This window comes from Macaca fascicularis, chromosome 16 (assembly GCF_037993035.2).
Source record: "Macaca fascicularis isolate 582-1 chromosome 16, T2T-MFA8v1.1".
Taxonomy (NCBI): Eukaryota; Metazoa; Chordata; class Mammalia; order Primates; family Cercopithecidae; genus Macaca; species Macaca fascicularis.
The window spans coordinates 7,291,928-7,316,178 of NC_088390.1; the positions used below are offsets into that span (position 1 = coordinate 7,291,928).

Here is a 24,251-nt window from a genome sequence, read left to right on the forward strand (position 1 = left end):
ACGCCATTAGCGTAATCGCTTTGGAATCAATTTGTGGGCTACGCAGGCGACGTAGCAAAGACGGTTGGCTTTTGGTCATGGAAAATAACTCTAAATCTGTTCCCCAACCTTCCCCTCAACGAAGCTGGGGCTGAAGAGGAGTAAGATATGGTAATCATCATACGAGACTTGCTTCTCCAAGTTCCTTTCGGAAACAACGTAGAGGAACAGCAGAGACAATTACAAGGTTAGCTATTCACGAACCGTATTGCTACGCTGAAGGCGGCCGTTGACACCAAAACAAAGTAGTACCCAAGTGGCGGAGATGATCTCCAGAAGTAAGAGGTCAAAAAGAAAACAGATGTTTGGAGAGATGTACAGAACGCTTAAGTGCCAAGAATGAGTAGACCAATAGGGACTGGAGAGGAGGTTGGAGGGGTAGGGACTACGCCAGCGCGGAGGAACACCGCACGGTTTGAGTGAAATCATGTGATCTCAAAGAGGGCGGAGCGTCACGTGGCGGGTGTGCGAAGTAGGGCCGGCTTGGGAGGGCGCCGGGGAGGCGGGGCCGGCTGGGCGACGGCGGCGAGTGGGGACCTACGCCTCCCCGGACTGCGGAGGTCGGGGCGCCAGCCGCCTGGGGCCAGCGCCCGCTTAACGTGTCCACGTCAGTACCCCGGACGAAGCCCGACGTTTCTCCAGCTCTACGCCCTTTGGCCGTCCAGGTTTCTCCTTACTTGCTTTCTAGCCTGCTGCTCCGAAGGTATCTTTCCACTCCCCACCAGCGCGCACATCCTCGGCCCTTCCCGCCAAAGCATCTGGTGGCCACATTCATTATTGTATCCCCATACTCAACACCACCTTTCCCCCTGCCCCTTGAGTCCAACAGCAGTCTCTTCCCTCTCTGCTCGGGGGACAGGGTGCATGTAAACAAAGTTCCCTCCCTTCACTTCCCAAAACCCCAGAGAAGGACCTAGGGCCGTTTTGGTTTCAAAGTTATAATGCATGGTTTAAAAGAGAAGAAAGGAAAAAAAGACACAAAGCTGGTTACAGGTCTGAGGGAGTCTAAGGAGAGAAAAATAGAAGGAGAGGAAAGGGGGGACAAATTTAGGGAAAATCCAGTGGCCCAAAATCCCAGTATCCCACCCACAGCCCAGCCCTTGGAGCAGGAGTGAAGAATTAGATCAGTTTTGTACAAGAGTTTTAAAAAAAAATCCAATCACAACAAAGCTGACTTGGCTTCTCTTTGAGCCTCCTGGATCACCGTATGTCTGTCACTCTGGCCAGTCCTGCCTCTTCACACACACTGATTCGGTCTCCTAGGCTTCCGCCTGTATCCCAGTCTGGGGTTTCCAAGGAGTGTGAACACGAAGTTAAGAGTGAGGCTGCTTCAGAGCCCCCGGCCCATGTGTCCATCCAGACTCCAAGTGGAGTGTAGGGCTCCCAGGGCAGAGAGGGGTGAGAGGGGCAGACCCTGCCCAGGCAGTCCTCACATTGGACAGGGCATCAGACGGCATCCCAAGGGCTCGTCCTCCCTTTCCCCCCCACCCCAACTCAGGTGGAGGGGGAGCAGCTGTCACCAGAGCCGATGTTGGTGAAGGTTTCGGCTCAGCACGGAACGAACATCAGCGGTGAACCTGGGGTGACAATAACTTGCATTGGTAGAGTACCTTATAGTTGATACCCTCACAACACTCATGTAAGGCGGCATCACTGGAGATGTGGGACCTAAATTATCACCATATTCATGATTACATAGGTTCAATTTGCCCACAGCCTACCCGCTAAAGTGATGAGCTTTTAAGTAAGACCACCTGGTTCCAAATGTTAAATTCTTAAGAGAATTAAAACAGGACAAACGTTTTTTATTCCCTCTGAGGATCCCCCACCTCCTCCTTTCTTCAGATATCCAAGTGTCCAGAGCCCACTTCCCTTACCTGAGGGCATCCAGCATCGGGAGCAGGTTGAGAAGGGCTGTGTCGCTGGGGTCACTGAACCACGATTTGATGGGGATGGCATTGTCTAGGGTGGGTGAAAATGCAGATGAGGAGAAACAGAATTCAAGAGACTGGGTGTTTTTACCTTCTTGGAGGGAAGGAGGAATTATTATTTAAAACATATACTTCCCACTACTGGAAGTCAACAACCTAAGTAAAACTTTCCTGATTTATGCTCCAATATTAAGTTTTAATCACCAGGTCTCATACTTATTGATGCTTCTAGTCAAACTAACTGCCATTGTGCCTCACTTGAAACACGCTTGGCCAGGCACAGTGGCTCACAGCTGTTAAACCAACACTTTGAGAGGCCGAGGTGGGAGGATCACTTGAGCTCAGGAGTTTGAGTCCAGCCTGGGCAACACAATGAGATCCCTTCTCTACTAAAAATCAAAAAATTGGCCAGGGGCGGTGGCTTAGGCCTGTAATCTCAGCACTTTGGGAGGCCAAGGCGGGCGAATCACAAGGTCAGGAGTTCAAGACCAGCCTGGCCAACATGGTGAAACTCCGTTGCTACTAAAAATACAAAAAATTAGCTGTGCGTGGTGGCAGGTGCCTGTAGTCCCAGCTACGTGGGAGGCTGAGGCAGGAGAATCGCTTGAACCTGGGAGTCGGAGGTTGCAGTAAGCCGAGATCACGCCACTGCATTCCAGCCCAGGCGACAGTGTGAGACTCCATCTCATAAATAAATAAATAAATAAAGCTGGGCATGGTGGTGCACGCCTATAGTTCCAACTACTGCGGAAACTGAGGCAAAAGGATCACTTGAGCCTGGGAGATTGAGGCTGCAGTGAGCTATGATCATGACGCTGCACTGCAGCCTGGCCAACACAGTGAGACCCTATCTCAAAAATAAAAAAATTTATTTAATTTTTTTTTTGAGATGGAGTCTCGCTCTGTCACCCAGGCTGGAGTGCAATGGTGCGATCTCAGCTCACTGCAACCTCCGCCTCCCGGGTGCAAGCAATTCTCCTGCCTCAGCCTCCCGAGTAGCTGGGATTATAGGCACATGCCACCACGCCTGGCTAGTTTTTTCTATTTTTAGTAGAGACGGGGTTTCACCATGTTTGTCACACTGGTCTTGAACTTCTGACCTGGTGATCCACCTGCCTTGGCTTCCCAAAGTGCTGGGATTACGGGCATGAGCCACGGTGCCTGGCCAAAAATAAATTTTAAAAAAGAAAAAAATGATATAAGAAATCTGACTTATGAAATGGACATATATGGTATCTCACTTGAAACAGAAAAGTAACTTGCATTTGGACTTTTCGCAAACTAGGGATGATCTAGGCAATCCCAGCTCTCAAGGACCAAAGCCCAGGTCTCCTGGAAAAATACCTTCTCAGAACCATGTTCTGGTCCTGCCAGCCTTACCACCTTCCCCCGTACCTGGATGGCTCCTGTAAGCCCCTGGGGAGTTATCCAGGATCACAATGCTGGAGAGGTCACTGTGGACCACAGAGAGGTCCTTGATGTAGCTGCCCAACTCCAAAGTGCAGTGCTGGAAGGCAGGGGATTATGTAGTAGGCCTCTCTCCAGGATTCTTTCCTCAAACCCAGATCCCTCCCTGGTGGCCTCCCTCCCAAGTCACACTCTTAGACTGGGATTCTAGCTTACCTGTCTGTAGTATCTCCTCTTAAGAATGCTTCTGCTGTTGTCCAGTTTATCTGCCACAGCAGAGCCATAGATCTCCATGCTTGCTGTAAACACCACCAGCTCGTACCACTGGCTCACCTGAAATAGATTGGGGGAGAGGGCGATGCCATACAAGGTGATGATTCCTTTAGACATAGTTATCTTTCAGAAGGGCAACAGCATAGTCCTTCAGGCCTTCCATCAACATCAAATGTCTCGGAGGACATGAAATTCTGAACCCCCAGCCCAAACCTCCAAACTCAGTGTTAGGCATCCTACACTCTTAAGATTCAGAAATGCAAGCAAAAGAGAAAGATGCTGGCAGAAAAGAATTACATCAGCACAACAGATGAACCCCAAGTACTGAAAGCCACTTCCCCACCATTCTACATCCTCGCCTCTCAAAAACTGCTCTTACCCATTTCTCCTCACCCCTTCCTCCAAATCCTCCGAATCCCCAGAGCCCTAAAACCACCCCTTCATTACAGAGCTCCCTTTAGCTCTCCAAAACTCACCACTTCCAGGAAGAAATCCACATGGGGCCTCTTATGTACAAAAAACCGGACAGGATGTTTGTCTATTACCACCTGTAGAAGAACAGATGGGCTGGGGGAAGTCATGACCACCACAACCCAGGCCTAGAAAATGCCCCACCCACCTGCTTCCCTCCTCCAGGCTGACACTGGTGCCAGTGGATGGAGACAGATGCTCTGGGACTGGGAAAGGGAGTCCAGGTCTGGGCAGAGGAACAGATGGAACCATTTCATCACTCCCCACCACCACACACCTTGAGGATGAAGTCAGGAGGCGTACCAGGCCGGACTGTGGGCCTCAGGACCCCATCATGGTGGGAGTGAATAAGTGTCTCATCCAGATCCAGCACCAGGATCTTCCTCTTCACCTGGGCTGAACCACAGTGGGGAAGAATAATATTGACCAACCTCTGGCCCAAAGCTGGCCCCTACTTCACCCTAAAGGAGGCTTCCCACCACATACTTACCTAGCCGATTCCGGGACACAGGAGATAAGGGGAGGATATCATATCGAACAGTTTGGTACTGAATTACCTACAAATAGCACAAAAGAGTATTGAAATCCTTTATAAGGAAGTCTTCCCCAGTAACAGTAACAAGGAGCACATACTGAACATTTACCACAGGTACTGTGTATGTAATTTAGGATTGATTTTTTTTTTTTTTTTTTTGAGATGGAGTCTCGCTCTGTTGCCCAGGCTGGAGTGCAGTGGCGCGATCGCGGCTCACTGCAACCTCCGTCACCCGGGTTCAAGCAATTCTCCTGCCTCAGCCTCCCTAGTAGCTGGGACTACAGGTGCCTGCCACCATGCCTGGCTCATTTTTGTATTTCTAGTAGAGATGAGGTTTCACCATATTGGCCTGGCTGGTCTTGTGATCCTCCTGCCTTGTGATCCTCCTGATCTTGTGATCCTCCTGCCTTGGCCTCCCAAAGTGCTAGGATTACAGGAATGAGCCACCACGCCTGGCCTTTTTCATGTAATCCTCAAAACAACCCTAATACTACTGTTATTCCTGTTTTAAGGTTGAAACTGAGGCCACACAGCTAGGAATTATCTTGTTTCTCTCCCTAATTAAAATGAAAACTCCATGAGAATATGATTTTGTCTAGATCATGGCTGTATTCCCAGTTCCCAGAACACTATAGCAAAAGTGGTCAGTTAATATTAGTAGAATCAGCCGGGCATGGTGGCTCATGCCTGTAACCCCAGCACTTTGGGAGACCAAGGCGGGCGGATCACAAGGTCAAGAGCTGGAGACCATCCTGGCCAACATGGTGAAACCCCGTCTCTGCTAAAAATACAAAAATTAGCTGGACGTGGTGGTGCGTGCCTGTAGCTCCAGCTACTCAGGAGGCTGAGGCAGGAGAATGGCTTGAACCCGGGAGGCAGAGGTTGTAGTGAGCCGAGATCAAGCCACTGTACTCCATCCAGCCTGTTGAGAGAGAGACTCCATCTCAAAAAAAAAAAAAAAAAATAGTAGAATCAATGAAGTGATAGAGCCAGGATTATACCAATGTAGTTCAATCCAAGAACCTGCCCTCTTTTTTCTTTCTCTTTTTTTTTTTTTTTTTTAAGTCTCGCTCTGTTGCCCAGGCTGGAGTGCAGTGGCATGATCTCGGCTCACTGCAACCTCCACCTCCCAAGTTCAAGCAATTCTGCCTCAGCCTCGTAAGCAGCTGGGACTACAGGTGCGTGTACCACACCCGGCTAATTTTTGTATTTTTAGTAGAGATGGGGTTTCACCATATTGGCCAGGCTGGTCTCAAACTCCTGACCTCATGATCCACCTGCCTCGGCCTCCCAAAGTGTTGGGATTACAGGCGTGAACCCCCGGCCCGGCCGAACCTGCCCTCTTAACCATGATACTATCCTGCTACACTGAACAAAGAAATGACCCCCACAATGCAACCTTCACCCCAAGAATTATTTGTAGCAACTACCATCATCTCACATTGGGAACTGAGAGCCTCAGATTCCCTAGTGCACAGGGAGTAGGAGTCAGGAGGAGATTCCTGGGTCCTTAATGGGAATATAGAATAAGGGAATCCAGAGGTTGTCAGGTCAGCTAAGTTCCTCTGGCTAGAAGCCACCAGGCCTATTTTAACCAGCCACCTGTCCACTTCTGTCTCTTGTAGCCAAGTCACAAGTTCAGAGAACCTCAGCCCTCTGAACAGTCCCCTTATCCTGGTACCCAGGGCGAGGCAAAGAACACTGGAAAGCCCCTGCCAGGCTGACTGGCAGGGTTTGGAGAAGGCCAGAGTGAAGTCAGGGCCGTAAGTGAGAGGTGAATAAGGGACAAGGACGTCACCACCTCATCCTTCCAGCTCTGCTTCTCCAAGCCTTCTCTAGAGGTTCCTATTTCCTAATACGCACATCTCCCTATGCAAAGCCTGGCAATTCCCTCCTCCACACTTTTCTTCAAAGGCACAAAGCCTCTTCAGTGCATACCTAGGCCCCAAGCCACACCAGAACCAGGATCTCCCTTGTAAACCCAAAGGGCTCTGTCCTGCTAGTCAAGATCTGCCCTTCTTTTCTCCCTGGGCCATGATGAGGTCCGAAACAGCTCCGGTGTCCAGCCTTGCTATCTCGGGTTGCATATGCTGGGCATGTAGGGAATGCTCCAAGCATCTGCCAGAAAGGGGGTGGGGAAAGAAACCAGATTGGAAGGGAAGGGAGGACAAAAGACTGTGGGGTCAGTGCTGCCCAAAGGAGAGCAATTTTGGAAGTAACCTGTGGATGAGCTGAAGCACCACTCCCCATACCCAGAAAACTGATGTGTTAGAGCGAGAACGTCAGAGAAGATGGCAGTCAACCCATAAAGAAAACCCCAAGAGGCCAGGCGCACTGGCTCAATCCCAGCACTTTGGGAAGCTAAGGCGGGCAGATCACTTGAAGTCAGGAGTTTGAGACCAGCCTGGCCAACATGGTGAAAACCCATCTCTACTAAAATTACAAGAATTAGCCAGGTGTGGTGGTGGGTGCCTGTAATTCCAGCTATTCAAGAGGCTGAAGCAGGAGAATCGCTTGAACCCAGGAGGTGGAGGTTGCAGTGAGCCGAGATCGCGCCACTGCACTCCAGCCTGGGCGACAGAGCAAGACTGTCTCAGAAAAGAAAAGAAAATCTCAGGAGATAGCCCCACATATATCCCAGCATCTCTGACTCTAAATTTTTCTTGGCTCCTAGCTCGTCTCTGGGCCACAACCTAGAGCCACAACCATCCTGTACTGTTCGCGCCCTGAATCAGGAAGTGGAAGCAGACTGGTAAAGTAGAGAATGAATCCAAGATCAGACCCATTCTCCCAAATCAGTTAAGTCAACCACCACTACCACTGAGGGCTTTCTGGAAATTCCCTGGACCCCAGGTCACCCCAACCTGGGTTTATTCTTTCAAACTGTATTGAGGTATGCTAAGGGATACAGACCAGAGTACAGACCCAGAACCTTTGTCTCTGCTTACTAAATTCTCCCCAGACTCCTTCCGAGGATTCTCCCTGGTGGTGGTGAGACCACAAGAGCACATTCATTTAAAAGTGCTGTTAGCTGAAGGAGCTCTGACCTTGGAGAAAAGCTAAGGAGGAGGGGACCCAGAGATGCTTGGGTCCATCCAGACAGTATCCCTCAGAATGCTAGGCTCTCCTGGACAAGCAAACATGTCCTCAGATTCAAGCCTTACAACTGACCAGCGCTGTCCTCTGACAGGGACACCCAAACTTTAATGGTGGGCACAGCACCCACCTTGAACTTCCTCCCACAATTAAAGAGGCCCATCATAAAAGTATCTGCTTTAGTCCTCTAGAAATCCAGATACCTACACTCACACTATGAAATACATTTTCAGTCTTTTTGGAAGAGTTCCCTTAATGGGAACCTCAGGGGTTTCTCCTTCACACCCAGGGCCAAGTTCCAGTCCTTGTTTGTAACAAGCCCTCCCACCCACCTCCACCCTTGACACACAAGTCTGTCTGTCCCTTGTTATGGGACCAAACACCGAGGTTCCAAATAGGGTCTTTCACAAGCCCACATCAACAGATCTGGCTGTCATCAAACAGGTGTTCCCCGCCTCTCGGTTTCTTTAGCAACAACTCCAGCTTTCTTAAAAGAGAGCCCCACCCACCACCTTAGCCCCCAAGTTACCAAATCCTGACCCATCTAGCCCCATCAAAACCCCCAAGGGCTAGGTTCTATTACAAGGGTCTCCGTCCTCCCCAGCCCAAGCCCCGCATAGGGTGCCCAATTCTCTGGCGAGAAAAGCCCCAGTCAGGACTCCCTTCCTAGGCCCAAACAGAGGCCCGACACTCCGAAAACCCCTGACCACCACGGACAGACGTCCCCAACACCGCCAGCGCCCACCCTGGCTCACCGTGCGGATCTGCCTCCGCAAAAGGTAAATGAAGAAGCTCCAGAGCTTGGCGGCGAAGGCCACGAACGTGCGCAGCCCCAGCAGACACTGCGTCCGCATCATCCCGATGACCCCGGCACCGCCGGCCCCGGGGCCCCCGCGGCCCAGCTCCGCCAGCCCCCCGGGGGCAGCCCCCCGCCGCCGGGAGGGGGAACGGGGGCCCCGAGTGGCAGGAGAGGCTGCAGAGAGGGGCACGGAGCGGGCGGCTCAGAAAGCCACCCCTGGCGAGGGGAAAGCCCAGCGGAACGGGGAGCTGGGGGACAGGCGTGGGCAGCCCGCGGGGGCCCACATGGGCTGGGAGTGGCACCGACGGCTTCGGGGAGGTTGCGGGCCGAGACAGGTCGGGCTAGGATGGGGTCCTCCGAGACCAGGAGGGAAGGGGAAGGATAATTGGGGGAGGGGGCAGTGGGGGAGGGGGCTAGGGAAAAGGGAGGAAGGGAAAAGGGAGGGGGAGGGGAAGGGGGAAAGCGGAGAGTGGCCCGCTGCGCAGGCGCGCTAGGGGGCTGCCCGCAGGAACGGGGAGGGCGGGGGCAGTGGCGCGCAAAGGGCCGCGGCAGCGGAGAACGGCCCTGCAGAGCGAAGGAGCAGGGAAGGAGGGGGAGGGGGAGCCGAAGGGCGCGGAGCACTGGGCCGGAGCGGCCTCCCCCTCCCCAAGCTCGGGGGTCCTTTAGCCGCTGGGGAGCGGGGCTGCAGCCTCTGCAGCTGGGTTTCCCACTCTGACAGGCGCCATTTTACCGCCCAAAGGACTCCCTCCTCCTGTCTTTCCCCCTCTCTTCCCCTTTGACACTGCTTCCGGTGGTGACGTGTATTCGCTTCACCGGGACTAAGTTCCCCCTGCGCGGTCTAAGGGGGTAGGTATAAGGAAAGTCAGAAGCACTCCGAACGAGGCTGCAGTATTGCGCACGCGCAGAAGGTGGCCGCGGGGCGGGGCCTGAGGCGAAGCAGGCCCCGCCTCAAACTGCGTGGGCGGGGCGGAGGCCGTCACTTGTCCCCGCAGTTAGGACCCTCGCGGGGGGTTTATGGGTCCTCTTCCCCCTCCCACTGACAACTGCCCCAACTGCTCTTCCCGTCCCGGTCACAGTGAAGATGTAGAAGGGGTTGTTGTCCGTACAACTGTGCGCCAGGGCTCGGGGAGGGGCGCCCTCCTCGTGAGCGCCCCCCTGGGAATAGTGAACATAATCACCTCTCATTCCAGACTATGTTAGGTCTTAATGGTGGGAGGACGCTCGAGTGCCCCGCCCGTTTCACCCCGAGGGGGCGGGACAGTGGGTCGTGACGCTATCAGAGGGCGCCAGAGCAGGGACCGGACGCGAGTTGGGGATGTTGGACTCGCTGTTATCCTTCGGCGGCCTGGTGCTGCTTCGGGGTGAGAGCCAGCGGCACAGTGGGGTTCGGGTCTGGCTGAGGGGACGGAAGTGGAGAGGAAGGGCCATGGGTCACAGGCTAGGTGTGGAGATCGCGACGGGTTCGCGAGGGTGGTAATCCTAGCGCCCTCACACTCGATCCGTCCCTCGCTGTGCAGATTCCGTGGAGTGGGAGGGGCGCAGTCTCTTGAAGGCGCTTATCAAGAAATCTGCACTGTGGTGAGTATCCCACGGTGTCTCCTCAGCCTACCCTGGATAGGGAACCTGTGCCCACTCTTTGACAGTCCCGCCTCATCTCTGCCTTAGTGGGGAGCAAGTGCATATCCTGGGCTGTGAAGTGAGCGAGGAAGAGTTTCGTGAAGGTTTTGACTCTGATATCAACAATCGGTAAGTACCAGTTGGAAAAGATTTGATTAAATTGGAGACGTCTATTGCTAAGGACATTTATTTATAACAAGCGCAGAACCTGGTATATAGTAGCAGTTCCTTAAATATTCATTGAAGAATTGGATATGGGTCTTTCAGGAGGCAAGACTTAGTAAGAGGAGTAATGAGGAGTGATGAGTATTTGGGGAATCCAAAGCAAAGATCATAGAAGTTGAGAGAGAAATAGCCTGGAGATAGGGAGAACATGTGGGAAGGGTATTGCAGTAATCCATTAATCCAGGTTCGCTATTAAGGTGCATATGTACCGAGCACCAACTATAAACCCGGTGCTGTGCAAGATACTGGAGCTGGCAGTGAATGAGACAGACCTGTTCCTGGCCTAATGAATTTTAGGGAATAATGGTAGAAAGTGATAGAGACCTGGGCAGTAGAGATGGAAAGTTTAGAACACATGTAAAGGACTTTAGTGGGTAGCATTTCCAGGATTTATTGACTAATGTGGGGGAGAAGAAAGTATTGAAATAAGGAAGTCCCTAAACCCAGCCACATGCCTGATCAGGAGACATTAAGAACCATTAGTAGGATGCTTTCTACTTCCTAGTCTGGGCAACTCAGTGAATGGTGATAGTAGTTTACATCTTATCTGTTGAGCCTCTAATTTTACATCAGCCATTGTTGTGATAGAGGTGGTGGTGTATGTTAAGATGGCATTCCATGGCCAGGTGTGGTGGTTCACGCCTTTAATCCCAGCACTTTGGGAGGCTGAGGCGGGTGGATCACCTGAGGTCGGGAGTTCGAGACCAGCCTGACCAACGTGGAGAAACCCCATCTCTACTAAAAATACATAAAATTAACTGGGCATGGTGGCACATGCCTGTAATTCCAGCTACTCGGGAGGCTGAGGCAGGAGAATCGCTTGAACCCAGGAGGCAGAGGTTGTGGTGAGCAGAGATCGTGCCATTGCATTCCAGCCCAGGCAACAAGAGCGAAACTCTGTCTCAAAAAAAAAAAAAAAAAAAAAAAAAGAGGGCATTCCACAAGAGAACCAGAAGATAAAAAAGAGATATCTGGGAAAAAAAAAAAAAGTTCTGCTACCTTTGCTGGTCTACCTTTCCTGAGCTGTTATTTTTTTCTGTAGTTGGTACTCCATGACTTAATTTTTTACTTTCTTTAAGCTGTTCTACAGGCAGGAACCAAGTCTCATGTCCTCTGCTTTCTCATTTTTTATCCAGAGTGATAAACTTTAGGTGCCACACTCAGGAAATATGTGATAATGGTGATAACTAACATTTATGAGGCATACACTATGTGTCAAGCACTGTGCTGAGTGCTTAGAGGTTGGCATCTCATTTCACCAATGAAGCAACTGAGTCTTAGAGATCATTTATCATTTAGCTGACCTTGGGCAACAAGTCGCAAAGCCAAGCTTGGAGGTCAGGCTGTCAGACACCAAAGTCTGTGCTCTCAATCATTGCTATCTCTCAGTAATATTCTTTCACTAATATTTAGGATATTCATGAAAATTGAGAAAACAGAGCCAAAAAGATCAGAGGATGAACTTTGTGATCCTCTGGGGGGAAGGAGCAATATTATATTGTGTCATGTTTTCCCTTTGCAGGCTGGTTTACCATGACTTCTTCAGAGACCCTCTCAACTGGTCAAAAACTGAGGAGGCCCTTCCTGGGGGGCCGCTGGGAGCCTTGAGAGCCATATGCAAGAGGACAGATCCTGGTCCTGTCACCATTGCTCTCGATTCACTCAGCTGGCTGCTGCTTCACCTTCCCTGCACCACACTCTGCCAGGCCCTGCATGCTGTGAGCCATCAGGACTCCTGTCCTGGTGAGACCCCTCCTTCATTATTTCCCCTCATATATCTCCCTCTGCCAAGGTGTGCGCCCCTTTTCCTTTCTACCCTAGAAGAAACATCTGGGTTCTCCAGTCAGACCTTTTTTCATTTTTTTGAACTTTTTGTCTGGTTTTTTTTTTTTTTTTTTTTTACTTCCCCTTAATGCCATCTACCATTTGCTTTTTTTCCTCCAAGTTATTTTTTTACTCATTTGTTTCACTCATTCATTTATTTAACAAATCAATAGTAAATATAATATGTCAGGTACAATTCTAGATAATGGCAAAATACAGACTGACTGTAGCTGGGTCCTTGCCTTCCAAGAGCTCGAAGTCTCATAAAAGATGGAGATAAGTAAACAGGCAGTTACAAGATGGTCTGATAAAGGCCATGATGATATAGGACATGCACAGGGTACCTTAAAGAAGGGCCCTCTCGGCTGGGCGCGGTGGCTCACACCTGTAATCCCAGCACTTTGGGAGGCCGAGGTGGGCAGATCACAAGGTCAGGAGATCAAGACCATCCTGGCTAACACGGTGCAACCCCATCTCTACTAAAAATACAAAAAAAATTAGCTGGGCCTGGTGGCGGGCGACTGTAGTCCCAGCTACTTGGGAGGCTGAGGCAGGAGAATGGCATGAACCTGGGAGGCGGAACTTTCAGTGAGCCGAGATCGCGCCACTGCACTCCAGCCTGGGTGATACAGCGAGAGTCCGTGTCAAAAAATAAAGGCACTTTTGAAGAGCAAGCGGTCAGCCAGGCAGATTTGGCCGGGCAGGGGCACTGGGACTAGCCCTGAAGTGCACTGTGGGTACTCGAATGGACTTAGGAATCAGACGCTCAGCTTTGTATTAAGGTGCTTGACTTTCACTTGCTTCACTTTCCGCTGTATATGGGGGAAGGTACAAGGGAAGTATTAGGATAAACCACTATATTGCCATTTCTTAGATCAAAAATTGTTAAATATTGGCTGGGCACGGTGGCTCACACCTGTAATCCCAGCACTTTGGGAGGCCAAGGTAGGTGGATCAGCTGAGGTCAGGAGTTGGAGACCAGCCTGGCCAACATGGTAAAACCCTGTCTCTACTAAAAATACAAAAAATTAGCTGGGTGTGGTGGCGCACTTTTGTAATCCCAGCTACTCGGGAGGCTGAGGCAGGAGAATCACTTGAACCCAGGAGGCAGAGGTTGCAGTGACCTGAGATCACACCACTGTACTTCAGCCTGGGTGACAGAGAAATACTTCATCTCAAAAAATAAAAACTAAAAACAGTCCAGGCGTGGTGGCTCACGCCTGTAATCCCAGCACTTTGGGAGGCCGAGACAGGTGGATCATGAGGTCAGGAGTTCAAGACAAGCCTGGCCAAGATGCTGAAACCCCATCTCTACTAAAAATGCAAAAATTCGCCAGGCGTGGTGGCACACGCCTGTAGTCCAGCTACTCGGGAGACTGAGGCAGAATTGCTGAACCCGGGTGGCAGAGGTTGCAGTGAGCCAAGATTGCGCCACTGCACTCTAGCCTGGGTGACAGCAAGACTCCGTCTCAAAAAAAAAAAGAAAAAAATTGTTAAATGTCAGTGATTTCATACGGTTTAACCTAAAAATGCTGACCTTTGTAAGGATTCAAACATTGTGTTAAAGCGTTTAGCATAGTGCCTGACACTCTCTAAAGGCACTGACTGAGATCTTGGGAAGTTCCAGAAACTACAAGTACTTCCGTGTGTAAGAGATGAGGCTAGAAAGTAAGTGGACACCACCTGCTAGAGTGTTCATTCCATCCTGAAGGCGGAGGAGCTGCTGAAGGATAGAAGTTAGAGCGGTGCCTTGATCAGCTTTACACGGGGATGATAGAGGAGATTAAGGTGTGGGCTGGAGGAGGCTCAGAGCACAGTAGTGAGATTGGCCAAGGGAAGTCAGGATTTTGGCAGCACTGTGATGGAATTGTGGGGCTCTCTCCTTTTCTCTTCACTGTTTGCTCCCAGGCCACCAACCTGAATGCTCCTTACTATCCTACATGTCTTGTCCGTCTCTAGGTGACAGCTCCCCGGTGGGAAAAGTGAGTGTGCTGGGCTTGCTACATGAAGAGCTTCACGGACCAGGCCCTGTGGGAGCTCTCAGCAGCCTTGCGCAGACTGAGGTGACCCTGGGCGGTACAAAGGGCCAGGCCTCGGCCCACATCCTGTGTCGGAGGCCCCGACAGCGCCCAACTGACCAGGTCAGAAGAACCAACAGGGAAGGACTGGAAATTGGGGGCAGAGAAAGGAGTGGCACGATGGGAAGAACAATGAAAATGCTGATATTTCAAGGAGACTTTAAAAACAAACTTTTTTTAGAGATGGGGTTTCACTGTGTTGGTCAGGGTGGTCTCAAACTCCTGGGCTCAAGTGATCCTCCCACCTCAGCCTCCAAAGTGCTAGGATTACAGATGTGAGTGAGTGTGCCCGGCCCTCAGGGAGACCTTTTTTAAAAAAAAGCTGATTGGGTATCTCTCTGTGTTTTCCATCACTTACCTCATTTAATCTTCTCAGCTATGGTGTAAGGTAGATTATTTTATTATCACAGTTCTTCAGGTGGGAAAGCCAGTACAGGGAGGGTTTTTTTTTCCTTGTTTCTTTTTTTTTTTTGGACAAGGTCTCACTCTGTGGCCCGGGCTGGTGTGCTGTAGTGTAATCATAGCTCACGGCAGCTTTGACCTCCCATGCTCAAGTGATCCTCCTGCCTCAGCCTCTGGTGTAGCTGGAGCTGGGAACACAGGCACGTAGCACCACAGCCAGCCAGCTTGTTAGTTTTTTATATAGGTGGGATCTCACCCTGTTGCCCAGGCTGGTCTTGAATTACTGGGGTCAAGCCATCCTCTGGCCTTGGTCTCCCAAAGTGCTGGGATTACAGGTGTGAGCCACGGCACGCGGCCCAGGGAGGTTTAAATTTAAGTCACTTACCAAGATTATAAAGTGTAAGTGGGGCCCAGGCAAGGTGGCTCACGCCCGTAATCCCAGCACTTTGGGGGGCCAAGGTAGGCAGATTGCGTGAGGTCAGGAGTTTGAGACCAATCTGGCCAACATGGTGAAATCCCATCTATACTAAAAATACAAAAATTAGCCGGGCATGGTGCGCACACCTGTAGTCCCAGCTACTCTGGAGGCTAAGGCAAGAGAATCGCTTGAACCCGGGAGGCAGAGGCTGCAGTGAGCCAAGATCATGCCGCTGCACTCCAGCCTGGGCAACAGAGTGAGACTCCTCAAAAAAAAAAAAAAAAAAAAAATGTAAGTGGGGCTGGGCAAGGTGGCTCACACCTGTAATCCCAGCACTTTGGGAAGCAGAGGTGGGCAGATCACCTGAGGTCAGGAGTTCAAGACCAACCTGGCCAACATGATGAAACCCCGTCTCTACTAAAAATACAAAAATTAGCTGGGCATAGTGGTGGGTGCCTGTAGTCCCAGCTACTCGGGAGGCTGAGGCGGGAGAATCACTTGAACCTGGGAGGCGGAGGTGGAGGTGAGCCAGGAACATGCCACTGCACTCCAGCCTAGGCAACAGAGTGAGACTCTGTCTCAAAAAAAGAGTAAGTGGGGCTGCTCTGCCTAAGGAGTAGCCATCCTTTTATTCCTTTACTTCCTTAATAAACTTGCTTTCACTTTTGAAAATAAAATAGAGGCTGGGCACAGTGGCTTACACCTGTAATCCCCACATTTTGGGAGGCCGAGGTGGGCAGATCACCTGAGATTAGTGGTTCGAGACCAGCCTGGCCAACACAGAGAAACCCCATCTCTACTAAAAATTCAAAAGTTAGCTGGGCGTGGTAGTACGCGCCTGTAATCCCAGCTACTCGAGAGGCTGAGGCAGGAGAATCACTTGAACCTGGGAGGTGGAGGTTGCAGTGAGCCAAGATCACGCCACTGTACTCCAGCCTGGGCAACAAAGCCAGACCCTGTCTCAAAAAAAAATTAAAAGTTGAGGGCAGGGGCTGAAAGCAGTGAAATAGGTGATTGGGGGCTGAGGATGTGAGGTCCTAGAGTCTCTCTAGTTTCTTCAGTAAGATGAAAAAAACTCTTTTCTTTTTTCTCTCCAGACTCAGTGGTTCTCCATACTTCCAGACTTCAGCCTGGATCTCCAAGAGGGACCCTCTGTAGAGTCCCAGCCCTGCTCCGATCCTCATATACCCCCGGTATCTAAGAATGCCAGGGCCAGAACAAGGAAATGTAGTTTAGGGTCTGGTCAAAGGGGAGAGCATAAAAGCTGCAGAGGTTGGGGGTGGGGTCAGGGATTCTAGGGATGGAGCAGAGTGGCAGCATCCTTTGTACCTACAGGTGGATCCCACAACTCATTTGACCTTTAACCTTCACCTGTCCAAGAAAGAGAGAGAAGCCAGAGATAGCCTGATCCTGCCCTTCCAGTTCAGCTCTGAAAAGTAAGGTTGGGACCTGGGTACGTGGATCCCTGAGTAGAGCCCAGCATCTGGGCCACGGAGAGGTGGGGCAACAGCAGGTTATTGATTAACCTGACTCTATAGGGGCTGAAGTCCACCTCCAGAGACAAGTCCAAGTTCTTGATCCACCCATTCCCCCTACAATGGCCGAGGGCCTTTATGTCTCTTTTCTCTCCCTTAGACCCTTGAGTCACAGCTCCAGTTGTCCCCAGAGCACCCTGGGCCTGGGCTGAGCCAGACCAGACCCTTGGGAGGTGGCCCTATCCCTAGGCAGTGGTGCTAGGAGGACAGAAGGCTATATGGGCGTGGCAAAGGCTGGTTAACAAGGGCTTAGTGCATGCCTGCTGTTCTGTGCCCAGTGTGTGGGTGGATGAAGCAAGACTACAAGATCCTTGCCCCCAAGCTGCTAGGAACTTACGGTTTTATTAGGAGAGCTGTACAAGCGTATCTATTCCAGTACCAAATGGTGCTTCAGCTCTAACATGGAGGTGAGAGAAAGGGACTTGGACCAAGAAAATGACATGGAGGCCTAACAGGTTGCCTGAATGAGAGTCACAGTCACCTGGAAGAAAGTATCCAGACCCAACCTGTCAGCTACCCTCACCAGCACCAAATCTTCCCTTCTCAGACAGCAGGCTCTCCTGCGGCCTAGGCCAGGCCAGGCTACCAGCCACATCTTCTATGAGCCAGATGCTTATGATGACCTGGACCAAGAAGACCCAGATGACGACCTAGATATTTGACTGGTCAGATTTGATTAGATTGTAATTGGAGGGGGCACAGGAAGACTTTGGGCCCAGAACCATCTTTCTCTTGTTTGTGTTAGCCTTACCCTGTCCCTACCCCACCTTGGTTCCCCTTGTCTATGGATCCCTGCTCTGTGAGCCAGGAAGCAGCGTCTCATCAGGACAGAAGGTAGGATGAAGACATGGGATAATGTGAGAGTAGAACATCCCTGTACCTAATAAAATCTTTATTTTTTTATTAAAAAAGAAATACTTTGGTAGCTATTTAAATAAGGGGGTTGGGAATGGATGTCAAGATACAAGCACCTGCATCTTTTAGTCTATTGTCAATGGAGTCTGGGGGCCAGGAATGGTGTGCAGGCCACTGGGGCGCTAAGTGTTCTGAACTGAAGTAGGTGCAGTAAGGTTCCAAGCTCCCTGCGAGGATCCAGACGGGAGGAAAGCAGAGGCCCTGAAGGGAAAAAAGCCTGCTTCCCAAAACTTACTTTTTATTACTGTACAAAAAGCACACACTCCCTCTTTTTGTCTCTCCCACCAACACCCCCCACCCCCCACCCCCCACCCAAGAGGACTATACATGGAGTGCAGGGACAGAGTGACCAGGAGGCCTTTGTCCGGCACCCTGCCCACAGGCTGAGCTCAGCCCCAGGCCCTTTCAGGCATCTAGACACGCCCACAGCCTGTCAGGCTGGGGCCAGGAGATTCCAGGTCACACATACTCCTTGGAAGAGTTGGACTTAGGGTAAGAGCGGGGTGCATGGTACCCAGCCTTGCTCTCATTCCTAGGACAGGAACAGGAGAGCAGTGCACCTCCCAGGATGACTAGGGCAGACCCTGCCCAGCCAATAAAGATGGCAGGACCAAACTCATACCTGTGAAGAGAAAGGGGTGGTTAGAAACCCTGACCTGCCTCTGCCCTCCTCCCTATCCCGGGACCCCAGACCTGTCCCCTTAGGAGGCAGGGTTCCCAGACTTACTTAATGTTGGTAGGGATCAAGGGGTTATAAAAGTCTGTGACAATCTGATGGCCATACCAGGAGCAAGCTATCAAGGCGGCAAGACCTGGAGAGAGAATGAGGGTTTCGGTATAGTGGGACCCCAAACGGGCACCTTGCCCAGCCTCGCTCCTCCCAGATGGGAGAACCCTGGGGCTCACCTGCCACGATGAAAATTATGCCTCCACCCATGGCTATACGGGCCTTCTTCACTTTGTCGTCTCCCCCACAGCGTGTGCACTTCATGCCCATCGTGGCCACAAACATGGCCAGGAAGCCCAGCACCAGGGAGACCACCATTAGGGCTCGAGTGGCCTGCATAGCCGCTGCGGGCGAGGGGAAAGGGTGCCGTCATTGCTGGAAATGCAGGTGGCTCCAGCCTTCGTGCAGCCGACCGCGCCCACTAACCCCTGGACCCCGTCTGTCCGGCGCCGTGTTCTGCCGCGGGCCAGGGGCGCCCAGGTGTCCGAGGCCTGGGCCAAACGGGCAGGTCCCCGCCCATCCCAACAGCGCGGCCTTCCTGCTCCCGCCCCGCCCTCTCCGCTCAAGGATCCGCCCGGGGCGCCGGGGTTTCGGTGAAACTGCCCTGTATAGGGGGAAGGGTGAAAGGGGCAACGAAAGGAAGCCGAGACGGTGGCCCGAGCCCCGCGCGGCGCACATGCCAGCCGGCGGCCCTGCTCTGAGCCCGCTATCGAGGCCACCGGGTTTGTGGCTTCGGCTAATCGGCCGATAAGATTAGAGGCCGCAGGCGGCGGCCCACTGTGACCAGCCGCACCGCCCTTCGGCCCTCGGCGCGCCCGGCGCCCCGCGACCCGGGGTCGTTTCTGTCTGAGAAAAGGGCGGGAGATGACGGAGTCCGTGGCCTGCCCAGGGATTGGGGAGGGGACGGCTCCGGCCTAAGAACCGCTGCTCGGAGCCAGGGACTAGGCTGGGTTGGGGGGCGGAAGAGGACCGTGGGCGACCGAGGTGCGCGCCCACGTGCAGCCGCCAGAACCCCGGCCCGCCCCCGCCCAGCCTCGCCGCCCCCACCCGACCACTTCCTCGTCCTGCAGCTCCCCGGCAACCCAGGGCGCCCAGCGTGGGGCTTCGGCTCTCCCACGCGCGCCACCCCGCCACCTCGGTCCGGGGCGCGTCCGCCCCGTCGGTCCCGCGGCCTTACCGGGCAGGGCGAGCACCGAGTCGTACATTTTGCAGCTCATCATCCCCGTGCTCTGCGTGACGCAGTCCATCCACAGCCCCTTGTACATGGCCTGGGCCGTGATGATGTTGTCGCCCGCATAGGAGCTCATCTGCCACTGCGGGATGGCGGTGCAGGCCACCAGACCCACCCAGCCCAGCAGGGCCATGGAGAAGCCCAGCAACTGCAGGCCCGAATTGGCCATTTCCGCCCTCAGAAAACACTGGGGGCGCCGGGCGGGAGACCCTACAGTAAAACAAACGACACTTGGGGGGCAGCCCCACGAAAGAAAACTTGAGGTAGAGTTTTCCGGTCACCCAAAGAGACAAAAAGAGTTTGGGTCAGGTGAATGCAAATCTTGTCACCGAAGTACACACAAATCGACCCCTCCAGTGAAGCGAAGGCCTCGCAGCAGAGGGAATAGGATACGCCGGGAGGGTGATTCCAGACAAAAGCGGTCCCCGAAGGCCAGGCGGTTCCCTCCGGCGCTCTCGGCGACCCTAGCCAAACAAAAGGTGGAGGGGCCGTCTGGGCGCGGTTCTGGGCGCCGGCAAGTCCCAAAGTATCCTGGGCTGTTAGTCCGAGGCTGCGGTGCGCAACAGAGGTGGCTCGGAGGTGAGCCAGCAGGTGCGGGCGGACAGGTGGGGCGCACCTGAGTATATGTAGGGCGTCGGGGGCGCGGCCCGCGGGCCCCGGGAGCGCGGGAGGGGAAGGCGGGACCGGAGGGGCGGCCGAGGGTGACCTGACGTCATCGAAGGGACACTCACCTGAACCGGAAGTCGTGGCCCCCACCCCTCCTTGCCCAGGTGAGGAGGAAGAAACCTGAGCACCAGGGTCACGCCCCTTCGCTTGCCCGGTTTTGACCGCCGCTGGGGAGGAGGCGGTGGCTCCCCGGGAGTCCCAAGCTCCGAATCAGCCCCTCCGGACTGGATTTCCCTCGAACACCGGGATGCCCCTTCCCTTCTTCCCAACAGGTGCGCCTGGGACGCTGCGGGGCGCCCCTGACCAGCCTCGGCGCCGCCCTTTCCCCGCCGGGTTCTGTCCAAAGTGCTCTCTCCCCGGCCCTGCTTTCGCCCCCACCCGCTGCTCTCCTTTTTTTTCTGTCTCCTACCCTAGTCGATCCCACCTTCGGGGACCCTGGCCCGATCCCTGAGAGTCGCCCCCTTCAGCACCCGCTTCACGGTCCCGGTTCTCTGGCTCTGCTACAGACACCCGGCTTCTGAGCGTGGCTCCCCAACAGCCCCACCTGCCTGTGCCCCCATTCCAACCCGACATGACTTACAGCCTGAACCCTTTGCACTCAACCTCCCCACCTACCACTAGCCCCTCCGGCATCAAGGATCCTAACTGGAGGAAGAAACCACTGGGACCGAAAGCCGGCCGAGGGTGGGGAGCGGGGTGAGGGCTAGGTCAGAGTCTTGGCCACACCCATCGTTCCCCTCCCTTAGAGTCTTTTCAGACCTATCCTCCACCTTTCCCATCCCTCCCCCACACTCGCCCGTTTCTCTTTCCCTCCCGAGCACTGCCTATTGCTGTGCACACCCTCACGCCCTCACTGTTCCGTCCTCCCTATAATCTGGCTCTCTAAGGTGGTCGTCCATGGTCCCTCACCCTGCAGTTTTGCTCTGTCTCCCCAAAGCGTTGCTCCCTCCTTCCTCCTGGCACCCCTTCCAGCCTTTTGCTCCTTCCTCCTTCATCTTTGGTCATCTCCCCTTCCTGCCTTTCCTGCTTTGGAGCTCCCTATTTTACTCCTTGTCTTTTTTGTTTGTTTGTTTGTTTGAGAGGGGAGGGGTCTGTGTTACCCAGGCTGGAGTGCAGAGGTGCAAATCTCAGCTCACTGCAGCCTCGCCTCCCGGGCTCAAGCGATCACCTCGCCTCAGCGTCCCCAGTAGCTGGGACCGCAGGTGCACACCACCACGCCCAGCTAAAGTTTTTGTATTTTTGGTGGAGAAGGGGTTTCACCGTGTTACTCAGGCTGCTCTCGAACACCTGAACTCAAGCAATCCCCCCACCCCCGCCTCCTAAAGTGCAGGATTACAGGCGTGAGCCACCGCACCCAGCCCACTCCTTGTCTTTTCGTTTACCTTTGCGCCTTGTCTCCAGTCTCCTTGGAACCCAGCATCAGCAATTACTCTTTCTTTCCCCTTCTTAGGTGCACACTGCACTTTCCCCACCCACCCTGCCCAGTTTCCTCCCAATCTTCCTACTACCCTCCAACCTCCTCATACTTCTCAGATTCTCACATACCCTGTTTATTCTGGCTCTGTCTCATTTCATTTTCCTCTCTCCATTTTTTTACCTCAACTCTCTCACGTTTTTTTATCTTTTTTTGCCCTCTCAAACATTTCTCTCCTTCCTTCATTTATTCGCTAAACATATTAAAGGCTCCCTTACGCTAAGCTAATTGACCTGCTTTTGTATAAAATGAAGACTTTCATGAACTCTTTTTTTTTTTTTTTTTTTTGAGACAGAGTTTTGCTCTTGTCACCCAGGCAGGAGTGCAATGGCGTGATCTCGGCTCACTGCAACCTCCACCTCTTGGGTTCAAGTGATTCTCCTGCCTCAGCCTCCCAAGTAGCTGGGGGTACAGGTGCCCACCACCACGCCCGGCTAATTTTTTTTTTTTTTTTTTGACACGGAGTCTCGCTGTCTCCCACACTGGAGTGCAGTGGCGCCAACTTGGCTCACTGCAATCTCCGCCTCCCAGGTTCACGCCATTCTCCTGCCTCAGCCTCCCGAGTAGCTGGGACTACAGGCGCCTGCCAGCATGCCCGGCTAATTTTTTGTGTTTTTAGTAGAGACGGGGTTTCACTGTGTTAGCCAGGATGGTCTCGATCTCCTGATCTCGTGATCCACCTGCCTCAGCCTCCCAAAATGTTGGGATTACAGGCGTGAGCCACCGTGCCCAGCCAGTTTTTGTATTTTTAGTAGAGACGGGGTTTCACCATGTTGGCCAGGCCAATCTCGAATTCCTGACATCAGGTGATCCCAACCCACCTCGACCTCCCAAAGTGCTGGAATTACAGGCGTGAGCCACCACTCCCAGCCATGAACTCTTTGTTATTCATTTTTATTGTTGTATTTTTGTATTAATGGACTTTTCTGGATTAATGTACCCTTAGAGACAGGGTCTCACTCAGTCGCCCAGGCTAGAGTGCAGTGGTGCAATTACAGCTCACTGCAGCCTTGAACTCCTGGGCTCAAAGAATGTTCCCCCCGCCCCCCGCCAACAAATAGCTGCAGTTACAGCCGTGTGTCATCATTGTTCTGGCATTGTTTGTTTTTTGAAACAGGGTCTTGCTCTGTCACCCAAGCTGGAGTGCAGTGGCACGATCTTGGTTCACTGCAACCTCTGCCTCTGGGATTCAAGCAATTCTCCTGCCTCACCCTCCCGAGTAGCTGGGATTACACGCGCGCATCACCACGCCCAGCTAATTTTTTGTATTTTTAGTAGAGACGAGGTTTCACCATGTTGGCCAGGCTGGTCTCAAATTCCTGACCTCAAGTGATCTGTCTGCCTCAGCCTCCAGAGTGCTGGGACTACAGGCATGAGCTACTGCAACCGACTTTCCTTTTTTTTTTTTTTGAGATGGAGTCTTACTCTGTCCCCCAGGCTGGAGTGCAATGGCTCCATCTTGGCTCACTGCAAGCTCCGCCTCCTGAGTTCACACCATTCTCCTGCCTCAGCCTCCTGAGTAGCTGGGATTACAGGCAACCGCCACCACACCCGGCTAATTTTTTTGTATTTTTTTAGTGGAGACGGGGTTTCACCATGTTAGCCAGGATGGTCTTGATCTCCTGACCTCGTGATCTGCCCATCTCAGTCTCCCAAAGTGCTGGGATTACATGTGTGAGCCACCACACCCAGCCTTTTTTTTTTTTTTTTAATTTTAAAAGACTAGTCAGGTGCAGTAGTGAGAAGGGGACGAGAGTAGAAAAAGAAGTTCCATCTGTAACTGATTGTGAACAATCAATTGAAATAATTCACTACCTTCAGACCAGCTGAGATTTTCTTGAACCTTTTCCTTTGAGCTCTAAGGAAAATGTTTGTCATCACTATACGCGGCTTCTCTCCAAACTCACTGCCGCCACCCTACACCAGCCCAAGGCTGGACACGGCAACTGCCTCCAAACTAATCTCCCTGCTTCCACACTGATCCTTTTAAACTCTATTCTCTGGAGTGACCGCTTCTTACCCACTCAGAGCTTTGTCATTTCCTGTTTAAAATCTTTCACTGACACTCGTGTTCTCGCCAGTAAGTGCCACACCATGGCTGACCTGACGGCCTCAACCACACTTCTCTCTGTTCCTGCCAACTGAATTGCCTTTGTACAGTCTGTTCTCTGGGTCTGGAAGCTCTTCTCCATCCACTCCCACCCACCTTCCTCTATCCAGCTAACCAGCTCATCCTTCAGCTATCCCTCAAATATCACGTCTTTTAGAAAGCCTGGCCTGACCACCCCACCCCAAACTGAGTCAGATCATCTGCATAGTACTCTCACAGCTACCAGTACTTTGCTTTCAAAGCTCTTTTCGCAGTTGGAAAATACTATATTTACTTTATGTGCTTATTTATTCAGTATCAATAACCCCAACCCCACTGTACTGTATGGTCCAAGAGGGTAGAGATTTGTCTGGGTTTTATCACCAGTAAATATTTGATGAATGAATAAATTGCAAATAAATAATATTTTCATTCACTGTTCAACAAATATTTTCTTTTTTCTTTTTTTTTTTTTTTTGAGACGGAGTCTCACTTTGTC

The 24,251-nt window shown here is 52.4% G+C and overlaps 3 protein-coding genes across 7 annotated transcripts; 1 reads left to right on the forward strand and 2 right to left on the reverse strand.

Annotated features, from left to right (window-relative positions):
- Positions 1 to 961: 961 nt before the first annotated feature.
- CTDNEP1 (CTD nuclear envelope phosphatase 1) lies at positions 962 to 9,293 on the reverse strand. 2 transcript variants are annotated; one of them, XM_005582722.4, is made up of 8 exons: positions 8,508 to 9,293; positions 4,612 to 4,678; positions 4,399 to 4,517; positions 4,127 to 4,198; positions 3,594 to 3,710; positions 3,366 to 3,477; positions 1,917 to 2,001; positions 962 to 1,616 (listed from the first exon to the last, which is right to left on the reverse strand). In XM_005582722.4, exons 1-8 carry the CDS (start codon positions 8,607 to 8,609, stop codon positions 1,556 to 1,558), a joined length of 735 nt encoding a protein of 244 aa, XP_005582779.1. In that variant the 5' UTR covers positions 8,610 to 9,293; the 3' UTR covers positions 962 to 1,555. The 2 variants fall into 2 exon arrangements, with proteins under 2 accessions (XP_005582779.1, XP_045231405.2); XM_045375470.2 differs by lacking the exon at positions 3,366 to 3,477.
- A 546-nt stretch (positions 9,294 to 9,839) lies between these two features.
- ELP5 (elongator acetyltransferase complex subunit 5) lies at positions 9,840 to 17,565 on the forward strand. 3 transcript variants are annotated; one of them, XM_015437565.3, is made up of 8 exons: positions 9,840 to 9,912; positions 10,069 to 10,129; positions 10,217 to 10,297; positions 11,916 to 12,136; positions 14,177 to 14,358; positions 16,213 to 16,308; positions 16,451 to 16,551; positions 17,198 to 17,565. In XM_015437565.3, the coding sequence occupies exons 1-8, from the start codon at positions 9,867 to 9,869 to the stop codon at positions 17,310 to 17,312; spliced, it is 903 nt and encodes a 300-aa protein (XP_015293051.3). In that variant the 5' UTR covers positions 9,840 to 9,866; the 3' UTR covers positions 17,313 to 17,565. The 3 variants fall into 3 exon arrangements, 2 of the variants coding, with proteins under 2 accessions (XP_015293051.3, XP_045231403.2); XM_045375468.3 differs by lacking the exon at positions 17,198 to 17,565 and adding an exon at positions 17,027 to 17,191; XR_012425200.1 differs by lacking the exon at positions 14,177 to 14,358.
- A 218-nt stretch (positions 17,566 to 17,783) lies between these two features.
- Positions 17,784 to 20,836, reverse strand: CLDN7 (claudin 7). Of its 2 annotated transcripts, none has more exons than XM_005582718.5 (5): positions 20,805 to 20,836; positions 19,470 to 19,987; positions 18,472 to 18,636; positions 18,293 to 18,377; positions 17,784 to 18,187 (listed from the first exon to the last, which is right to left on the reverse strand). In XM_005582718.5, the coding sequence occupies exons 2-5, from the start codon at positions 19,690 to 19,692 to the stop codon at positions 18,025 to 18,027; spliced, it is 636 nt and encodes a 211-aa protein (XP_005582775.1). In that variant the 5' UTR covers positions 19,693 to 19,987; positions 20,805 to 20,836; the 3' UTR covers positions 17,784 to 18,024. The 2 variants fall into 2 exon arrangements, with proteins under 2 accessions (XP_005582775.1, XP_065388739.1); XM_065532667.2 differs by lacking the exon at positions 20,805 to 20,836 and adding an exon at positions 20,140 to 20,208.
- Between the last annotated feature and the right edge of the window lie 3,415 nt (positions 20,837 to 24,251).

What these genes read in the sequence shown, in the direction of transcription:
- CLDN7 (XM_005582718.5), bottom strand. Translation starts at nt 19,692, where the DNA reads ATGGCCAATTCGGGCCTGCAGTTGCTGGGCTTCTCCATGGCCCTGCTG. An exon ending in CTCGGTGCTCGCCCTGCCCG is followed by an intron (nt 18,637 to 19,469) that starts GTAAGGCCGCGG and finishes CCTCGCCCGCAG; the next exon opens with CGGCTATGCAGGCCACTCGA. An exon ending in CATAATTTTCATCGTGGCAG is followed by an intron (nt 18,378 to 18,471) that starts GTGAGCCCCAGG and finishes TTCTCTCTCCAG; the next exon opens with GTCTTGCCGCCTTGATAGCT.
- ELP5 (XM_015437565.3), top strand. Translation starts at nt 9,867, where the DNA reads ATGTTGGACTCGCTGTTATCCTTCGGCGGCCTGGTGCTGCTTCGGG. An exon ending in CCATCAGGACTCCTGTCCTG is followed by an intron (nt 12,137 to 14,176) that starts GTGAGACCCCTC and finishes GTCCGTCTCTAG; the next exon opens with GTGACAGCTCCCCGGTGGGA. An exon ending in TTCCAGTTCAGCTCTGAAAA is followed by an intron (nt 16,552 to 17,197) that starts GTAAGGTTGGGA and finishes TTCCCTTCTCAG; the next exon opens with ACAGCAGGCTCTCCTGCGGC.
- CTDNEP1 (XM_005582722.4), bottom strand. Translation starts at nt 8,609, where the DNA reads ATGATGCGGACGCAGTGTCTGCTGGGGCTGCGCACGTTCGTGGCCTTC. An exon ending in TGGATTTCTTCCTGGAAGTG is followed by an intron (nt 3,711 to 4,126) that starts GTGAGTTTTGGA and finishes AATCTATTTCAG; the next exon opens with GTGAGCCAGTGGTACGAGCT. An exon ending in AGAGGAGATACTACAGACAG is followed by an intron (nt 3,478 to 3,593) that starts GTAAGCTAGAAT and finishes CCTGCCTTCCAG; the next exon opens with CACTGCACTTTGGAGTTGGG.